The sequence below is a fragment of the Triplophysa rosa genome, linkage group LG7 (genome assembly GCF_024868665.1).
Source record: "Triplophysa rosa linkage group LG7, Trosa_1v2, whole genome shotgun sequence".
NCBI classification, from domain to species: Eukaryota; Metazoa; Chordata; class Actinopteri; order Cypriniformes; family Nemacheilidae; genus Triplophysa; species Triplophysa rosa.
The window spans coordinates 24,080,260-24,099,170 of NC_079896.1; the positions used below are offsets into that span (position 1 = coordinate 24,080,260).

The 18,911-nt window shown below is 39.4% G+C and overlaps 1 protein-coding gene and 1 long non-coding RNA gene across 2 annotated transcripts in view; one reads left to right on the forward strand and one right to left on the reverse strand.

The window, feature by feature from the left end:
• Window positions 1-18,911, reverse strand: part of LOC130557321 (uncharacterized) — a 92,051-nt gene that overhangs the window by 49,895 nt on the left and 23,245 nt on the right. The gene's annotated exons all lie outside the window — the stretch shown is intronic.
• Window positions 425-2,400, forward strand: pou4f1 (POU class 4 homeobox 1). Its single transcript, XM_057338984.1, has 2 exons — window positions 425-783; window positions 1,093-2,400. Exons 1-2 carry the CDS (start codon window positions 661-663, stop codon window positions 2,071-2,073), a joined length of 1,104 nt encoding a protein of 367 aa, XP_057194967.1. The 5' UTR covers window positions 425-660; the 3' UTR covers window positions 2,074-2,400.

The following is an 18,911-nucleotide window of genomic DNA, read 5'->3' on the forward strand; positions in this document are numbered from 1 at the left end:
TACAGTATTTAAATGGACCTGTACTCAAATATTTATTCTATTAATTTAGAATTGGTTTGTTAATACTGTTTTTTATCAATTAATTGTATTCATATCTTTATGAATATATAAAAAAACACAATATCTCTGATCATGTTAAATGCTTTCGTTCTATTTAAGGTTTAAATGAGCACAACAAATGAATAAATAAAAATGAACCCCGGTTAAATGATTACAAAATTCATAAGCATTAAACAGCCACTTTACGAATTTGACAAAGCCTCACAAACCCGTCAGTGCAGCACGCATGCGCGCTGAATCCACAGGTGTGGACGCCTCCCTCTCTCGGCAGGCAAAACACGAGATGAGACCAGGGCAGAAAGAGGGAGAGGCAAAGACGAGAAAGTAGTCAGTCTCGCGAGAATAGGCGAGGCTGCCGGACGAGATGTGAGGGACTCAGGTGTAAGAGCGCTCCTCATCCGCGCACAGCGCAGCAAAACAGAGACAGACGCACTACAGGCATCTCCGCTTTACCATCAAGCAGCCGGCGACTCCAGCATCCGCCTGACTGCTCGAAGACAGGGAACAAGAGGACAGGAAACCAGATCATTGTATATTTGTTTTTGTTTTGTATTTTGCAAGCCTTTCGTGCACTTTATACGGACGGGATATCTCGCAAAGATGATGTCCATGAACAGCAAACAGCATCATTTCGCCATGCATCCCACCTTACCTGAGCACAAGTACACAACTCTGCACTCGAGCACGGAGGCGATCAGGAGAGCCTGTCTGCAAACTCCACAGGTAAACGAGCAGCAAACTTCTCTCGTTCTCGCCCGGTTTCTCCTCTTCGCGCCAGGAGCGCGTAATAATAAGGAGCGCTGCGAGGCACATACTGCCTTAATGTTTTTTTTATGTATTCCACGGCAATCATCCGCACGTCTGTGATCTTTTCTGAAGGCATGCTCACTGAAGGCTTAGACTTCGCCCGTTTTTGTATTAATTTTTATGACTGGAAGCTTCTAAAAGGGGATATTCTGTGTGTTATGTGTTGACAGTATTCCCCAGCTGACATATATCCTTTCTTTTCTCTCTCTCTTTCCCCGACTGCAGCTACAGAGCAACATCTTCGCCAGTTTGGACGAGACGCTCCTGGCCCGCGCCGAGGCTCTGGCGGCGGTGGACATGGCTGTGTCCCAGAGCAAGAGTCACCCGTTCAAGCCCGACGCCACGTACCACACGATGAACACCGTGCCATGCTCGTCCTCCTCCACTGTGCCACTCGCCCACCACCACCACCATCATCATCACCACCACCACCAGAACCTCGAGCCGCCCGACCTCATGGACCATATCAGCTCCCCGTCGCTGGCCCTGATGCCCAGCGCGCACGAAGGAGCCGGCGGAGGCGGCGGTGGGGGAGGCGGAGGTGGTCTGATCTCCACCTCGGCCCACACGCACTCCCACATGCACGGTTTGACCCACCTATCTCACCAGGCTGCTATGAACATGAACTCGCCGCTCACCCACCACGGCCTCTTACCGGGCCACCACGGCGGTGCGCATCAGGGCGCACCGGGACTCTGTAACAACGGACTGTCCTCCATAAACGACTCGGACACGGACCCGAGGGAGCTGGAGGCGTTCGCGGAGCGCTTCAAACAGAGGAGGATCAAACTCGGTGTGACTCAGGCGGACGTGGGGGGTGCGCTGGCGAACCTCAAGATCCCGGGCGTGGGCTCGCTGAGCCAAAGTACCATTTGTCGGTTCGAGTCTCTAACTCTGTCTCACAACAACATGATCGCGCTCAAACCGATCCTTCAGGCGTGGTTGGAGGAGGCCGAGGGCGCGCAGCGAGAAAAAATGAACAAACCCGACATTTTCAACGGGAGCGAGAAGAAGCGCAAGCGGACCTCCATAGCGGCTCCGGAGAAACGATCTCTGGAGGCTTATTTTGCTGTTCAGCCTCGACCGTCTTCGGAGAAAATCGCGGCTATAGCTGAAAAATTGGACCTCAAAAAGAACGTGGTGCGAGTATGGTTTTGCAACCAAAGACAAAAGCAAAAGAGGTTGAAATTTTCTGCAGCCCACTGATGGACTACTTCTAAAAAAACTGAGTTGGACTGACTTTTTGGGGACCAAGGAACATCGCTTTGGCTGTGCTGGTTTTCAAATCCGTGTGCTCATGACAAATATGATTATTACAGTTTTATTTCAGAACTCACGTGCTCTCTTTCTTTTCACTGTACTGGTGAATGTAAAGTATGCAAATAACAGGTAATCCAGATGAACTACATTTCAGTTGTTCAATGCTTTTTATCGTCACGATAAAAAATATCATTGTTAAATTAGCTAAATCGAGCTTTATTTTAGCCAGATTTGTTCAACAATGACGTTTATTTCAAATGTTGAAAATAGCCATTTATGGATTACCTCATAGTTAAATTCTATACTAATTTATTTATTATTTGTGAATTTATTTATTTTCATCATATTTGTGTATTTATTCATGCGTAATAGGGAACTGCTCTATTTTTGATTATTAAATGTGTTAAAAGCAGACCCAGTTGATCACAGTCTTACTGATAATGTTATCGTTCAGTGTTTCAAATGTTTGCTCTTAATAATACGGAATTTAAAAGCAGAAAGGAAACGAAAGTATTCGAAAGTCCCTTTTAATTGATGAGTGCGACATTAAGGTGGCAGCCACCGCTCGTATTTCTTGAAATTGCACTGAAATTTGTTGTTATTTAGATTGGTTAGATATATCACATGCTTTTGTATATATATAAATATACGTACAAATGACACTTGCTCACCGTGCAAAACTCAATATTCCCAACATTTATTTTGATTTTGTGCAAATCAGAATTCTTCCTCCGGCGTTAACTTTTCCTTTGAAAATGTTAGTGGCGGATATTAGTTCAATCGCATGATTAAGATAATTATACTTACAAAGAAATTGTCCTACAATATGAGTTCGTTGGTTTGTATACTTTGGTTTGCAGTGCAAACATTCTATGCATCGAAAGAAAAAAATTACCAAGCACTACATAGAGTATCTACTGGTAGACCTTTGTGGATGGTGTAAGTCACTGTTTAATGCCTGTGTTCACATAAAAACACAACGTTGTTTGTCGTGTTAATTGTTCGGGAAAAAAGAAGCTGTGTAAGTAATGATTTTATTTTGTGCGCAAGTATGTTTACAAACAGCGGCCACGTGCGCATCACGAGACGTCTCACTCTTGTCATACCTGTGCACCTGTCCAACAGTCTGCTGTCTTACCATCTGAACATCCAAACTTTTCTCCATTCTGTAAGCCAAATCCAGCGGCAGGGGCTCAAGTCCCGGCAAATCTTCTAAATAAACGATGGAAAACCAAAGTCAAGGCTGTCATTGGGGTGTTTCGGATGAAAATCTCATTCAACAGCATGGTTAGACAGACCTTCAATTATCAGGCCTATTTAACACATATTTAGCCACTGTATCCAAACAGTTGTAGCCTAATTTAGTTACAGGTACACATCACGGAAAATATTGAAAGTAAATTTTATATTGAAATTAATTATTTGACAATTTTTATAACTATCCTTATACGTTCTTTTGTTAAATAGTACTCAGTGCATAATACAATTCGTAATATGTACAGTAGTTTCCCATTACATGCAAAAAAGTTCGGTGCCAAAATTAAAAGGCCAGACTGAAATGAAATACCCTTCTCCCAAAAGATTACTATGGGGTCACACTCGGGTAAATTTAATGGTGCAAAATGTAAGCCACCCTTGTTTTCTGAGAGAGAAATTGACCTAATAAACTTTGTTCCCGGAGATCCATAAACCTTCTCTTTTCCTTTATTTTTCTTACAAACGCAAACGTTTGATATGCAGTCATTACTAGAGAAAGCATACATTATTTATACATTATTTCCCATCATTTTTATGTTCTGCAATCCAGACTATACAGACTGGTCTTTCACCATCACATTTCGTAGCCTATTTTAACTGCTTTCTAAATAAAACCAGTATTTGCTTTCACGAAATATATATTAAACGCATGTATTAATAAATAATATAGGCTTATTTATTAACTGCATAATAATAATAACAATAATAATGAACATTTTCTGCCTTATTCTATTTGAGCATTAATTTTAAATACCCTTACTACGGTTTATTAAATAATTCATGCTCTGTGCTTTGGAAAATTAATAAACGAAATACAACAAGACACTAATTAAAAACCTCAGTAATTGTTATCGGCGCCTAATGGGATCTTATGTGTCAAACAAATGGTATTTTGGCCATGTACGTGTCTGCTAAATGATGTAACATAAGAATTACATTACAACTCCACCTAAATGTAATTCTGCCATTCAAAATCTCTCTGAATTCAAAGAGCATTACACCAGCCCCAGAACCACATGAGAGGACCAACCTCACAATAAACATTTAATGAAGGTTGAGACCAGGCCGTCTCCAAACAACACTGCCAATGTTTTAAAAACAGCGCATTGAAGAAGTCGTTTGATACGACCTCACACTAAAGAAAGGTGTCTAATAAGTTTGTTTATTCATAAAAAACAGCGACACTGCAAATCTTTCGCGGTGTAAAACTGAGGAGAAAATATAAGAGGAAGGGGTGGGAGCTTTACATTTTGCTGCCTTTAAAAAAGATATGTTATATGTAGCTGATGCAATATTAATCGCGCTTTGCTGATATAAAATGCAATATTTTCAGACAGCTATCGGGGTTTTTCAGGGAAGCGCTTGATGAAAGCAGGTCGCAGCTGCAGTGCTACTGGAGAAAGACACATTTATTGTTTCTGTTTGGCTTTTGGCAACGAAGACAGGAACGCGGTTGCGTGAGTATATGGACATTTTCTTCAGAGTAAAAATGAATGCTATCATTTGACTGGCACTTACTTTTTTTAATTCAATCGTCCAGTCAAAATTCGATGCTCTCTTAAATTCGACAGCTTTTTAAGCAAGTGCAAACTATATTTTTCGTTTCCAGCTTTAGTTCGAGCGAGTTTGTGCTGCAACACGGCACTCACCAACGTTAGCTACATTAAGAAGATGCTTTACAAAAATTTTGTCGTGCGATTTATTTTCTAACAGCAGCAACCTAAATTGTAGTTATTTTTTATTTGACTGTAATTTGATTTTTTTTATTTGACTTGGTGACTTTTGGTGACTTAAATATTCAACAAAAAAAGATACTGTATGTTTTGTAAATTAATCCAAAATAACTCAATAATCCTAATATGGTAACATTTAAATTACTGGCTACATTAAAATTGACTATATAATTTTACTGCATCAATACGAATTCGTAAGTCAGATAAACTATAAAAAACGAATAACTGCCCGTATTCACGTTTACACAGCGCAATGCAGAAAGCTGTCGTCATTATCTTTTAGTTTTGAAATTGTCCACTAATTCCTTTTGGTCTGTGCATGCTCTCTTTTGTTTTGCAAAATCCTCTTTTTTATATTCATACAAAACTTAGCAATAAACTACATTCTGGCTGCATTTTCCGAAAAGCGAGGACGCGCGCACGCACCATATTTCAGCACCAGGAACAGCTCCCTCGCAGATTGAAGAATAATGCATTATTGAGAGTCTATATCAAACAGCTCTAGGGTGCTGCTGTCTTTCTGCCTGCTCTAAAGCCTCTAATATGTTAATGGCCGGAGGGGATGCCGCAGGTACAGATCCCAGCTGCTTCATGAGCCATATGTCAGCCGGTTTGCCTCGTGGATCTATTAATCAAGAGATGCTTCATCAACACAACTCAACAGCATCCCACCCTCAAAGTTCAGCAAACAACAAAAAACAACAGGCAGCCCGTTTCAAGCAAAACACAAACGCACAAACGGATTTGAAAGAGAAAAGGCAAACGATGGGGAACAGTTAAAGATGTGAGTCAACAGCCGTTTCTGGTGCTCTTTACGCAGCAAATGCACGAATAAACAGAAAAAATGTGTCTTTCTGCTCAAATTACGAACATGCTCGTTGTGATCACGTACGTTTGATAGGACGAAAAAAGTTTAAAATAAACAGATTCCAAATGAATTACGCGAAGCGTCGTTCTTACGAATATGTTTTTTTTTTACAGGAAAAATGAACTCCAAGTGAACTCATAGCCGAGCATTGGCCTTTTAGGATTTGTGTGTCATACATTTTAGTTATTTCAATCCAACGAATTTAAATACGATAACCTTTTTTTCCCTTAATATTGCTGTTATTCACACGCTGCCACCCAGTGATTGCATAACGAGTTATTGCAATATTATTTTACCCTATTGTAATTTTATTATTCTAATTATTTCTATAATGAATAGGTCTATAGATATATTTAGTAATTATATGAGCATGCAATTTCTTGTAGGCTACTTAAAAACCGAATTAATACAAAAGTGTATTATTATTATGTATGCATTTTAATGGGCGTAATTAGTCATTTGGCCACCAGCATCCAACGCGTTGTGGTTAATGGGAAACACGTGCAGCACGGCAAATTCACGGCTCTATATTGGTTATAACAATGTCAATGAAGGATGGCCTGTGGACGGAAATGTCAAACAGGGGGTTGGAGAGCGAATCCTCGGGATCTGTGTTCATTTCCAACTTGTATTTATTCAGTGATCTTCCAGCGTCGAGAGGTGCCCGGCTGTTGACACAACGGCATATTTCAATCACATGGGGTTCAGAGTCAGACCAAAAACCTATTTGTTTAATAAATCCGTCATTTAAGTAGAAAAATATTTGATAAGGAAGGTTGACCCCCTCCCGCTTCCCAACCCTGAGCGTTCACCGCTGCGGCAGCAAGGAACGAAATAGAGGTTAAAGTATTTATGCAGATCAAAACATGCTCTGCTCTCTGCATTTATCTGTGCATCAAATGCTGCTCTATCACAGACACCTTGACATCAAAAAGCAAATGCATCCTTCAAGAACAAACTGACAGAAATTAAAGAGCCAGCAAGCTCTTTCTGCCAAACAATATCCTGCACCGGGTTGAAGCGTGTGAGAATTGTGAGGTATTCCGAGTCTCTCATTGGATCGTTAGAGGAGCTGTCAGTCTGTTTCTTTATGAAGGGCCGTATAAATGTCAAGTGCCTTCTCTCATCCTGTCTCTTTAACGCTCTCGTGGCCCCAGGCCCTGCACTTTTTGACCTTCTATTGAACACACTCGCCCCTCATCATTATCCTCATTTTGCCTCCGGAGTTCATCGTTTGTTCCCGAAATCCCTCTTCACCAAAGCGTGGAGATATTTACAAACCAACTCTGGCTGACACTATTTCCAAATGGGCCCTTTAAATGGAGTTTTGTTGTCCAAAGAATCCATGTAAAAGTTTTTCTATTGGTATGACAAGATCGTTTTTTTAACAATGTGGAACATCTGTAAATAAATATGAGTTATGGATTTTCACATTTCACGCGGATTTTATTCCCCATCATGCTTCAAGGCGTTGCAGTAAACAGTCTTCAGAGAAAACACAAACAAACAGCATGGTTTCATCTCAATGGTTTCTCATTGACAGCGATGAGATTAAATGGAGACATTACTTCTCCTCTTAGATTTTTATCCTGCAAAAATGTCAAAATTGCATCTTTAACTCTTTCAAGACCAACATTTCCAAGTACTCACTCATTTTAATACTAAATGACTAATTTTATCGCTACTCTTGTAACATGTGAACTTTTGACTCATTTGTGTCTGTTTTTATTCCTCCTCTGGAATTTTAGGAGAAACATCCAAGTGTCCTAAATAACAAAAGAACAGCATCTTAATGAACAATGCAAATACAATTAAAAGATCTGACTTTAGATTCTAATACCAATGCATCAAAATTGTCAAAAAATAAACCAGCCACCATCGGCCGTTGAGTGACAGCGAACATCTCCGCTAAGGTCCTCCACAGATCTTTACATGGGAAAAATAGGAAGCTGATCATTCATCCCAATGAATGGCTTATCGATCACAGATGTCTGCACGTAGAGGTAAAGATAGCCCTAATGCGATACATTATGCATGAAACACATCCCAAACAAGATCTGACAGCATGGGCCAACACTGTGTCACTATAAACTCATCCAGTCGTCACATTTCAATCTGGATAAGCGTGATCTAGCGACGGACGCCTGGATAAATTCATCAGCTCGAGTCTATAGTCGAAGTTTGAAACTTTGTGTGCGTGCTAACGGATTTAAAGGCCATGTGTGTATCGCAGACTGTGTGTGTGTGTATAGATAATGAGAGAGCCGTCCTGGGCCACCCCTGTGCTCACCACCACACCATCAAATATTCATCAGTGTTGATTAAACAAGACACCGGCCCCAGATCTAGTGGCTCTAGAATGCCAAACCATATGCAAAAAGGACGAATGAAACGGGATGGAGTGTCCTGCACGTCTGAGGTCATCGGCAGAGCCCGGACGTGACGTCAGAAATTTTGCAGACGCGGCCTCAGACACGGAGATGATGAAGGGAGAGAGGAGCGAATGTTACAAACCTTCTGAAGTCATGTGTTAGACCATAATTTAAGTTGTTTTTCATTGATAAAATCTAATGAGACACAACAATTGTGAGTCAACGGCATAGATGGCTATATGAGCAAATGTCTGATATGAAATATATAACACACTGTCTTAAAGGGACAGTTCAACCAAAATAAAAAGTCTGTCATCTTTGTTTCACCCTCATGTCGCTCAAAACCGGACTCTTTCTTCTGTGGAACACAAAAGAAGATATTTTGAGAAATGTCTTGATGGTTTTGTGTCCATACAATGGAAGTCAATGAGGATTAACGTTGTTTGGTTATCAACATTCTTCAAAATATCTTCTTTTGTGTTCTGTGGAATAAATAGAGTCATACAGGTTTGGAATGACATGATGGTGAATAAATCATGAACGAATCCCTGATCTGGCAACATTTTGACTTCAATTTGAGATGATGTTCTATAAAAACATTGTATGGTTTTACAATGACATGTGTGGGTAAATAATGACATCATATTCATTATTGTGGTAACTGTTTCTTTAAGAAGAACGCAGTGGGCGAGAGGATCAGGTCGAATACAACGATGAACTTGACAGGACAGGAATCGTGAAATAGACGGGTGGAGAAAATGAATTGAAGGAAGAAGAGAGGAGAAAAGAAGAGAGGTCGGTCACTCCCGAGCACATTAAATATTTCATGAGATGTGTGGTTCAGCAGAGACAGGAAAGAGCGTGGTCAGAGAGGTTAGCCCAACTCATTTACAGCACCGGTACAGAGAGAGAGAGATGATTTAGATGTGTGTTTAGAGTATTGTCACTGAGTTGCTTGCTCTTACATTACAAAAAAAATTTAAAGGGACAGTTCACCCAAAAAATAATTGTCATCATTTACTCACTCTTGAGTTGTTCCAAATCTGTATAAATGTCTTTGTTCCGCTGAACACAGAGAAAGATATTTGGAAGAATGCTTGTAAACAAACAGTTCTTGGCCACCATTGACTATAGTAGGACAAATTACAATGGTGGTCAAAAGTGCCTCAAAACTGTTTGCTTCATTCTTCAAAATATCTTCTTTTGTGTTCAACAGAACAAAGACATTTTTTCTACTCTGGGATTCTTTCAAATATCTTTCACTGTGTTCATCAGAATAAAGACATTTGTACAGATTTGGAACAACTTGAGGGTGAGTAAATGAAGACAGAATTTTTGGATGAACTGTTCCCTTAAGGATTCATCTCAAATCATAGCCAACAGAAGACTACTCATAAGGGCAGGGGATGTGATCAAATAACCTCAAGTATTAAAGCCTGTCTTGTGCCTTTTGCCCAGTAAGCAATCACCTAACAACGCCCTAGCAACCAAAAAAGGACCACTCAAATTACTCTAGCAATACCATGGTAACCACACATAGATTAGAATCTGAATAGGAAAGCATGACTTATATTTTCTTATAAAAATGCAAAAGTCTAGCTTGAATCAGTGAGTTGAACTCCGTGACATCACTCATCAGTTTGTGCATAAATTCATATTCCGTGCATGAATTATTAAATGATATTTTAAATATTTGGTTGGTTATTAAAGAAGAACGCTATGAATAATTGACGACATCGCCAATGCCCGGGACTGAATTACAGTGTTTGTTTTTGATCTGTGACGGTTTGTGTGTCAGCGCAATTCTACTGAATTGACCTACGAAAATGTTGCCATACTGTAACTGCAATGAATTCATATTCAAAATAAAATTAATGGACAACTGTTTCCTTCCTCAAAGGATACTGCTTATTGTGTGTCTGTAATGTAATATATAAATATACATACTGTATATTCTGTCAATATTTAGGCTATAATAAATATCTTTCCTCTGTCTTATTATGAAAGAAATTCACTAGTTTAGCTTCAAAAATCTGTAAACGTGTGCTCATATCCTGCTGCCAGGCTGAAATATCATCCATTAGATCCAGTTACACACTTCTTAGGTGTGGACACACACACACACAAGCATGCACGCACGCACACACGATTATGCTCTTGATATATTCGGATACATTCCTTGTCCAGTTGAACAAATACAAAGTTAAACACACATTAGTTGTGACAAACCCCTCAGACTGAACGTGTGAATTCAATTTTGGGGTAAATATAGCATCATTTCCCTTGGACTCCTCCGTTCCACTCAGGCAGGACTGAACCAGAGCAGTTGCAACACCCTGAAACACACACTGCAGTTCATTCCCAGTCATTTTCCTCTCGTCTTATCAGCCCGTCATCCTGACAGACCATCATTGATTAGCATGTCGGTTCTGTGTCTGGCTGAGACGGCCGCAGGTCATCAGGAGTGAGTTCTGTCTCTAACCAGAGCCCACCAGGGAAACCTTGAGCCCCCTGATGTCTGAGAGTGACAGGTGAGGCCGGAGCCCCGGCGAGCTGGATTTGCCCTCACGCTCCCCTATCGCTGGCCGACCTGATCAAGCTGTCAGGGTGAGGGCAGGAAATGAAGGGGAATGAGAGGTCAGATCGACAGGAACAACATCATCATTGCTCTGTCTGACTCAACTACCCACATCTCTGACACGCCTGAACAGATTCATTAAACACATGAACATTTCCTAAACTGGGTATTTCAGGTTAAAGGAATAGTTTACCCAAAAATAAAAATTCTGAAATTATTTAAAGGGGTGATATGACACGGCTAAAACGAATATTATTGTTTGTTTTAGATGTAATGTGTATACACGATTTAAGGTTCAAAAACGCTGTATTTTCCACATACCGTGCATGTTTGTATCTCCTCTTTGCTCCGCCTCTTTGAAACGCGCAGATTTTTAACAAAGCTCATCGCTCTGAAAGGCGAGGTGTGCTATGATTGGCCAGTTAACTGGTGAGTAGTGATTGGTCGAATACTGCAAGCGTGTGACGGAAATGTAACGCCTCTTACCATATTTGGAACTTCAGGTTCCAAAGCAATTGTACTGACAGGTATGCCCACCTTACTTGCGTATACTTTTGCGCGGTCTTAGTCAACTCATACCACAAACTGACGTAGATTTGTGGGGGTGTGGTTACACGAGGCGTTTCAGGCAGGTCTGGGTGAGCATTCGCTTTTAGATAGAATGCATATTTTGTTCCAACACTTTAGTTTTGGCAATTTTACGTGTCTAATACATGCATGGGCAACTTATAACACACCAAAGACACAGAAAAACACGTATTCGCGCCATATGACCCCTTTAAGCATCCTCAAGTTATTCCAAACCGGTATAAATTTCTTTGTTTTGCTTAACACAAAGAAAGACATTTGGAAGAATGTTAGCAATTTTTAGTTCTGGGACATCATTGACTACCATAGTAGGAAAAATTAAAATGATAGTCAAAGGTGCCTAGAATTGTTTGCTTTTATACATTCTTCAAAATATCTCATTTGGTGTTCAACAGAACAAAAAAAATATTTTTTTCCTACTATAGTAGTGAATAATGTCCCAGAACTGAAAATTGCCAACATTCTTCTGAATATCTTTCTTTGTGTTCAGCAGAACAAAGAAATTTATAAATTTATACAGATTTGGAACAACTTGAGGATGACTAAATGATGACAGAATTTTCATTTTTGCGTGAACTATCCCTTTAAATACAACTTGACACATTTTTGTCACGTTTTCTCATGTTGTAAAAGTGTTTAAAAGCACCTGCAGTATACTCTAAATGTTATTGAGGGTCAAAGGAAACATGCATGTTAGGATCATATTTTTATTAAAACACTATTTATTAATATTTGTATAGTTTAATAAATTTAACTTTTGAACTGGGACTATTTTTTGAACTTGTTATGCATTACAGACATAATTACGGGTGGAGTTTATTCTGTATAAAAAGTGCTTTACACCACCTCTCTATGGTATCAAGCTACCAGGATCACATTTATAGCTGGTCATGACATGAACTGAAAGATTGGAAACACAATAAGATATATTGCAAAATATGAAAATTGACAGGCCATGGGGTTATTGTGCAAAAAGTCCATACAAACGGTGCTCTGTATTCCAGATTTTCTGAAGCCAGAACAGACAGAAGTCATGATTCTAAGAAACTTTTCTAAAATCTCATTCACACCTTTGCTCGGTTTTAATAAGACGCATTAAGACGTGTTGTGCCATGTTTGCCATTAATGAGATTAGAGAGTTTTTAATCCAAAATATCACATGGTTTCAGAAGTCTTTATAGTACACATTGTATGAACCAAATGTTTGTCAATTTCGTATGAATTTGTGCAATGTGAATCGCATTAAAACGTACGATTATTAGAAAAAAAGCAATACTGAAGCCCCTTCCCTAAACACAACCTCACTGGCATAAAAGCAAATCGTACTGAAACAAAAGAATAAGATCGTACGAATTCATACGAATTAGCCACCTTGTAAAAAAGTTACGAATTCCTGTGAGATTGTGCTGGCAAATGCATTGATATAAATGAGGATGGAAACAACAAATTATTGTCTTTGGTCATCATTTCAGACCACAAATGCTGTCATTATAGCGCAAGTTGAATATCAATAAGCATATTCCTTTAAAATGCTGCGTTCAATGAAGAGCCTTTGAGCACCACTTAAAACTCATTCACCTGACTGTCATCATCCTCTCTCTGTCCATTATCCAGAGCTCAAACAGAGAAACCACTATTGATGTATGTCTTGATTGCTCTGATTGAGTGCGTCTGTCTAAATTTACACAAGCCCTCCATATCACCGCCCCTGACCCCCCACCTCTAGGGGACAGAATCCACACCGCCGCACGTCAAAACCAGCCCCATCCGACATCATACACTTTTGCCCCACTTATTGACCATTAAATGACTATAGAGGGAGAAGGCGGGGGGGCGAGGAATGTCACTGAATTATTTAGAGTGAAAACACAGAGAAAATCAATGGGGACAAAATCTGATATTAACTGCAAATTAAACAAAGACAGCTTCAGAGTCCCCGGTATGATTGCGGGACTGCATCTGGGTGTGTGTGGGGGTCACTGGTGTGTATCAGGTGGTCCTCAATAGTTAATAATAGGATACATTTTCTAATATAGCAACATTACATTGTATTAAAACCAATAAAAAAACACCTGATAAACAGGTGTTTTGCATCACATCTGTTACTATATTGTGGAATTTTGCATGCCTGGAATCTCATATTGGCCAATCAGCATCCAGCACATAAACTATATAATGAGTAATAAATAATTGAGCATGGCACGGTTTGAGTCATCAGATGCTGCGATGTAATTGACCAATAAAATCTGTGCAGTGATGGTCAATTATCCAGTCAAACAGTATGACTCAGCATAAAATGGAAACTTTATTACCTCTCGATTAATACAAATGTGCTCACGGTCTCTCCATCTCCCCGCGCTCTCAGTTTATCATCAGGTAATGAGTATTTTCATTAACTCCGGCCAGAGATGAGCCTTGATCCTTTCATTTTCCCACCATGAGTTCTTAATACAGCGTTGCCTCCGTAATTAATATGATTTATGCATGGCTAGCCTAATGAACTGTGATGTGGGATTTCTCTCTCTCTTGCTCTCTTTCTCCAATTCAATTTCTCTTTTCATAACTATGCTATCTTTAACATTGATCATCTTATAGACAACTAACAAAAACTCTAATGCACTGCTCCAAAACTATTTACATGGACAGTATGGTATCTCCACCTCGGGTGTTCACTGTGTTTTTCACAATACATTTTTGGATTCAGATCTTGGTAGACGAACACAATCTCATGGCAACTATTTTGTAATCTCATCTCATTTGTACGTTTTAGTATAATGGGTTTAAGTTAGGTTTGGGGCTTCACGCATTGTTTTTTTTAAATAATCATATCTCTGCTGTCCAACTGAAACCTTGTATCTCCATATTTCGTGAGTTTTGAAAATATCTAACCAATAAAAAGTGTTAAAAAGTGCTTGTCAATTTGACAGCACAGTATTTATTCATTTCCTTGCATTTGGGCATGCAAGGTTTCAGAAGGACGGCGACGAGATGTTTGTGTATTCGTAAAAACGTGAGATAATTACATTTAGTCAGGTTTAGCAGTGTAATGTTGTTGACTGCAAAATGTTACCATGATGCCTTAAAATCTGTGTAACCCAGAAATTAAGTTCAACTTTGCGGCCCAGGACATCAAACTGACATCATCAGAAAAGGATAATAAATTCAGAGCAGTAGTATACATTTTTTGATTTTGATCATAAAGATTTTTTTTGTAGGTAGACTTGGATGATTTGTTCAGTGCAAAACAAGTAAAGTGCACTAACAAATTAAACAGTCAATGTTCGATTTTCATGGGGACTTAAAATGCTGGAACAGAGAACACGCGTATTACTGTCACTTAATATTTTGTGCAACTCCAGGCATACTCTCCAAGTATGATAATATGTTCAGAGGAGAGTGATTTTGCTCCCCTGATATCAATAACATAATCCATTTTTCCCTTGCTACAAACCAAATGTCTCATGCTTTTGAGAGGAACCGGTGACCAGTCAATATAATCAAACATTTGCCTCACTCGTTTTCAGTTGACTGAGATTGAAACAAAGATACGTCCATATAACAGCCGTCCTGCTGAATTCATTTGCCATCGAGCACATCCATATTTTCTGAAAGGTTGGATCAATCCGCCGCGCGCCTGAGCCGATCCGGATGCTCTGGACCTCTGTGCGCACTGCTGAAGAATCCGATACGGAGCACAGATCAAGCGCAAATGCTTCTCCAGCACTACAAAGTTGTACCGAGCCCTGCGGGAGGCGAGAACTGTGTACATAATTGACTTTTATCATTAATAACGGCCCATTGATTATTGTTGCGCTGTTTAAAGGTGAGCAGCGCGAGTTTATAGAACAGCGGGGGAGCGGACGCGCGCGCGCCCGCGGTTACACACATAAAGCGCGCGTTTCTTTTCCAAGGTGCGATTTACATTTTGGAAAGTGCACAGATTCCCCTGGGAGAGTGTATCATTTTCAGTCAATGCTGACCCTGAACTTTCATTTTGCCAAAGGAAGGCAAAACGATCCGCGAGCGCCTCTTTTATGCGCGTGAAAGAGAGAGAGAGAGAGAGACGTGGGAGAAATGTCACAGCATATGAAACATTGCTTAGAACTTATGCTCAGAACTTATGCTCAAACAAAATGTACGAATTGAAGCTTCTTTAATTTAAATAACAAAAAAGACTGGGGAAACACAGCACAAGTCTTCACTTTTATGGAAATGGCTCTCATATTAAAATATCTGATGTGCAACTGGTGGGTTTACACGCGAAAACAAAGCTTTCATGTTCTAGCCTACCTCTCTCTCTCTGGCACGACAATTTCTCCATTTCCCCAACACACACGCACGCACACACACAAACAGACGCACACTGCCTCCAGCTAACACTTCTCTTAGGCAGCAAAAAAATGTGTATCTTTTGTCATAAAGGTCTTTGTCAGCACAATGTGTGCAGCAAGCTGGCAGAATGGCTCACGTTTTGCCAGAGCTGACTGGAAGCTCAGCACATCAGCGCGCGAGCCAACAAACCTCTTGACAGAAATCGGCCTCAAAAAACCCCCGGCGCTCACACCGTCTCGCGCAATAGGACTCCTCCTTTAGCACCGCTTTGCCTGAAAGCACCAAATAAACGCCTGCGTGTTCACAAAGAGAAACAGCACACCATTACAGCAGGCATCAAATGCGCTGCTACAGAACAAAACAAACACATGTGTTGTTCCATAGCTCAAAACAGACTGAAAACAGCAGCATCATCTTCTTAAACACAAATTAGGCCCACTATATTAGTCTATCGCTGCTGAATTAGCCTACTGCAAAAATGCCTTTTTTTCAGAGGTGAAAAGACTGGGTTGTATATAAAAAATAGTTGAAATGATCAACAGTATACAAAAATCAAACAAATATTACAAAATAAAACAGGACGTGAAGGACTAAACAGTAGATATCTGCATCAAACAGTATCAAATAGTGCTTCAATATCACAATATTGATATACTATGGTTTTTCCAATTTAGTGCAATGATAATTTCGTTATTTTATTTTAAGTCCAAACATTTATTGTACTATCATGTTAAATGTCTAAAAACCTATCTAGCAGCATTGTGTCGGGTGTCCAAAATAACACTAGTTAGTAATAAACAACAAAGAATATAAAACATAATCAGAGGCAGGAAATGGAAGCACAAAAAGAAGAACAGGACAGAACAAAACAAACCAAAACAGAGAAAGAGATAGAGAGAGAGAGAGAGAGAGAGAGAGAGAGGAACTACACACCTTTGCACAAAACTACAGAAGTGAAAAACAAGCATAGCAGACCCATATAGATAATGGTAGATGGCACATTAAAGTGAGGTAAATGAGCAGCAGCGGCCAGAGCGCAACTGCAGACAGCAACCCCATTTAAAAACACCATCCACTGCACGCCTGCATAAATTATTGACGATAATTATCACAGGGTGGGTTACTGTGTGCAATAACAATCCATTCTGAAGCCGAGGAAGGAACGCGGCTTTGAACTGAAATGTCACTGGAGTGTTTTTGACGCTCTGTGCTGTAGTGTGCAGAGCTTCAGAACCACGGGACCAGTTTTAAAATCACCCACTGGAATAAAGACAGTTTCATATATTCATAGCTTTGTGTTTACCAATGACAGACAGACAGACAGACAGACAGACAGACAGACAGACAGACAGACAGACAGACAGACAGACAGACAGACAGACAGACAGACAGATAGATAGATAGATAGATAGATAGATGGAAGGATAGACAGACATAAAGACAGATGATAGAAAATATAGATAGACAGACAGACAGATAGACAGACAGAAATATAAATGGAAGGATAGACAGACAGATAGATAGATAGACAGACAGATAAATGGAAGGATAGACAGAAAGACAGATGATAAAAAGAGAGACAGACAGACAGATAAATGGAAGGACAGACAGACGGAAAGAAAGATAGACAGACAGACAGACAGATACATGGAAGGATAGATAGACAGACAGACAGATAAATATATAAATAGAAGGATAGACAGACAGACAGAAAAATGGAAGGATAGATAGACATATAGATAGACAGACAGACAGATAAATGGAAGGATAGACAGACAGAAAGACAGACAGATGATAAAAAAGAGAGACAGACAGATAGATAAATGGAAGGACAGACAGACAGACAGACAGAAAGATAGATAGACAGACAGACAGACAGACAGACATACAGACAAAAGGAAGGATAGACAGAAAAATGGAAGGATAGATAGACATATAGATAGAAAAACAGACAGACCGACAGACAGGTAGATGGAAGGACAGACAGACAGACTGACTGACTGACATGTAAATGTAAACAATATAAATACGTATTACATTATATCCTATAGATAGATAGACAGATAGACAGACAGAGAGATAGATAAATGAAAGGATAGATAGACAGACATACAGAGAGACAGACATGTAAATGAAAAGATAGATAGACAGATAGACTGACAGACAAATATAAACAATATAAATACGTATTACATTATATCCTATAGATCGATAGACAGATAGACAGACAAAGAGATAGATAAATGAAAGGATAGATAGACAGACATACAGACAAATGGAAGGATAGATAGACAGACAGACAAATGTAAACAATATAAATACATATTACATTATATCCTATAGACAGACAGACAGACAGACAGATGGAAGGATAGACAGACAGACAAATGGTAGGATAGATAGACAGATAGACAAATGTAAACAATATAAATACATATTACATTATATCCTATAGACAGACAGACAGACAGACAGATGGAAAGACATACAGGTATATAAATGAAAGGATAGACAGACAGACAGACAAATGTAAACAATATAAATACATATTACATTTTATCCTATAGATGATAGACAGACAGACAGACAGGTATATAAATGAAAGGATAGATAGACAGACAGACAGACAAATGTAAACAATATAAATACATATTACATTATATCCTATAGACAGACAGACAGACAGACAGATGGAAGGATAGACAGACAGACAAATGGTAGGATAGATAGACAGATAGACAAATGTAAACAATATAAATACATATTACATTATATCCTATAGATAGATAGACAGACAGATGGAAGGATATACAGACAGACAAATGGAAGGATAGATAGACAGATAGACAAATGTAAACAATATAAATACATATTACATTATATCCTATAGATAGATAGACAGATAGACAGATGAATGAAAGGAAAACATAATATGAATTTCACAGATGGATGGATGGATATAGTATATCTATACTGAAGAAACAAGAGACTACTATCCTTTCTGTATGTTTGTTTTTAGGTGTATGTGTGTGTGTGGTGGGGGGTGATCCGGGGTC

Coding starts and splice junctions, on each gene's coding strand:
- pou4f1 (XM_057338984.1), top strand. CDS start 661: ATGATGTCCATGAACAGCAAACAGCATCATTTCGCCATGCATCCCACC. Junction 784..1,092: donor CCTGTCTGCAAACTCCACAG/GTAAACGAGCAG, acceptor CCCCGACTGCAG/CTACAGAGCAACATCTTCGC.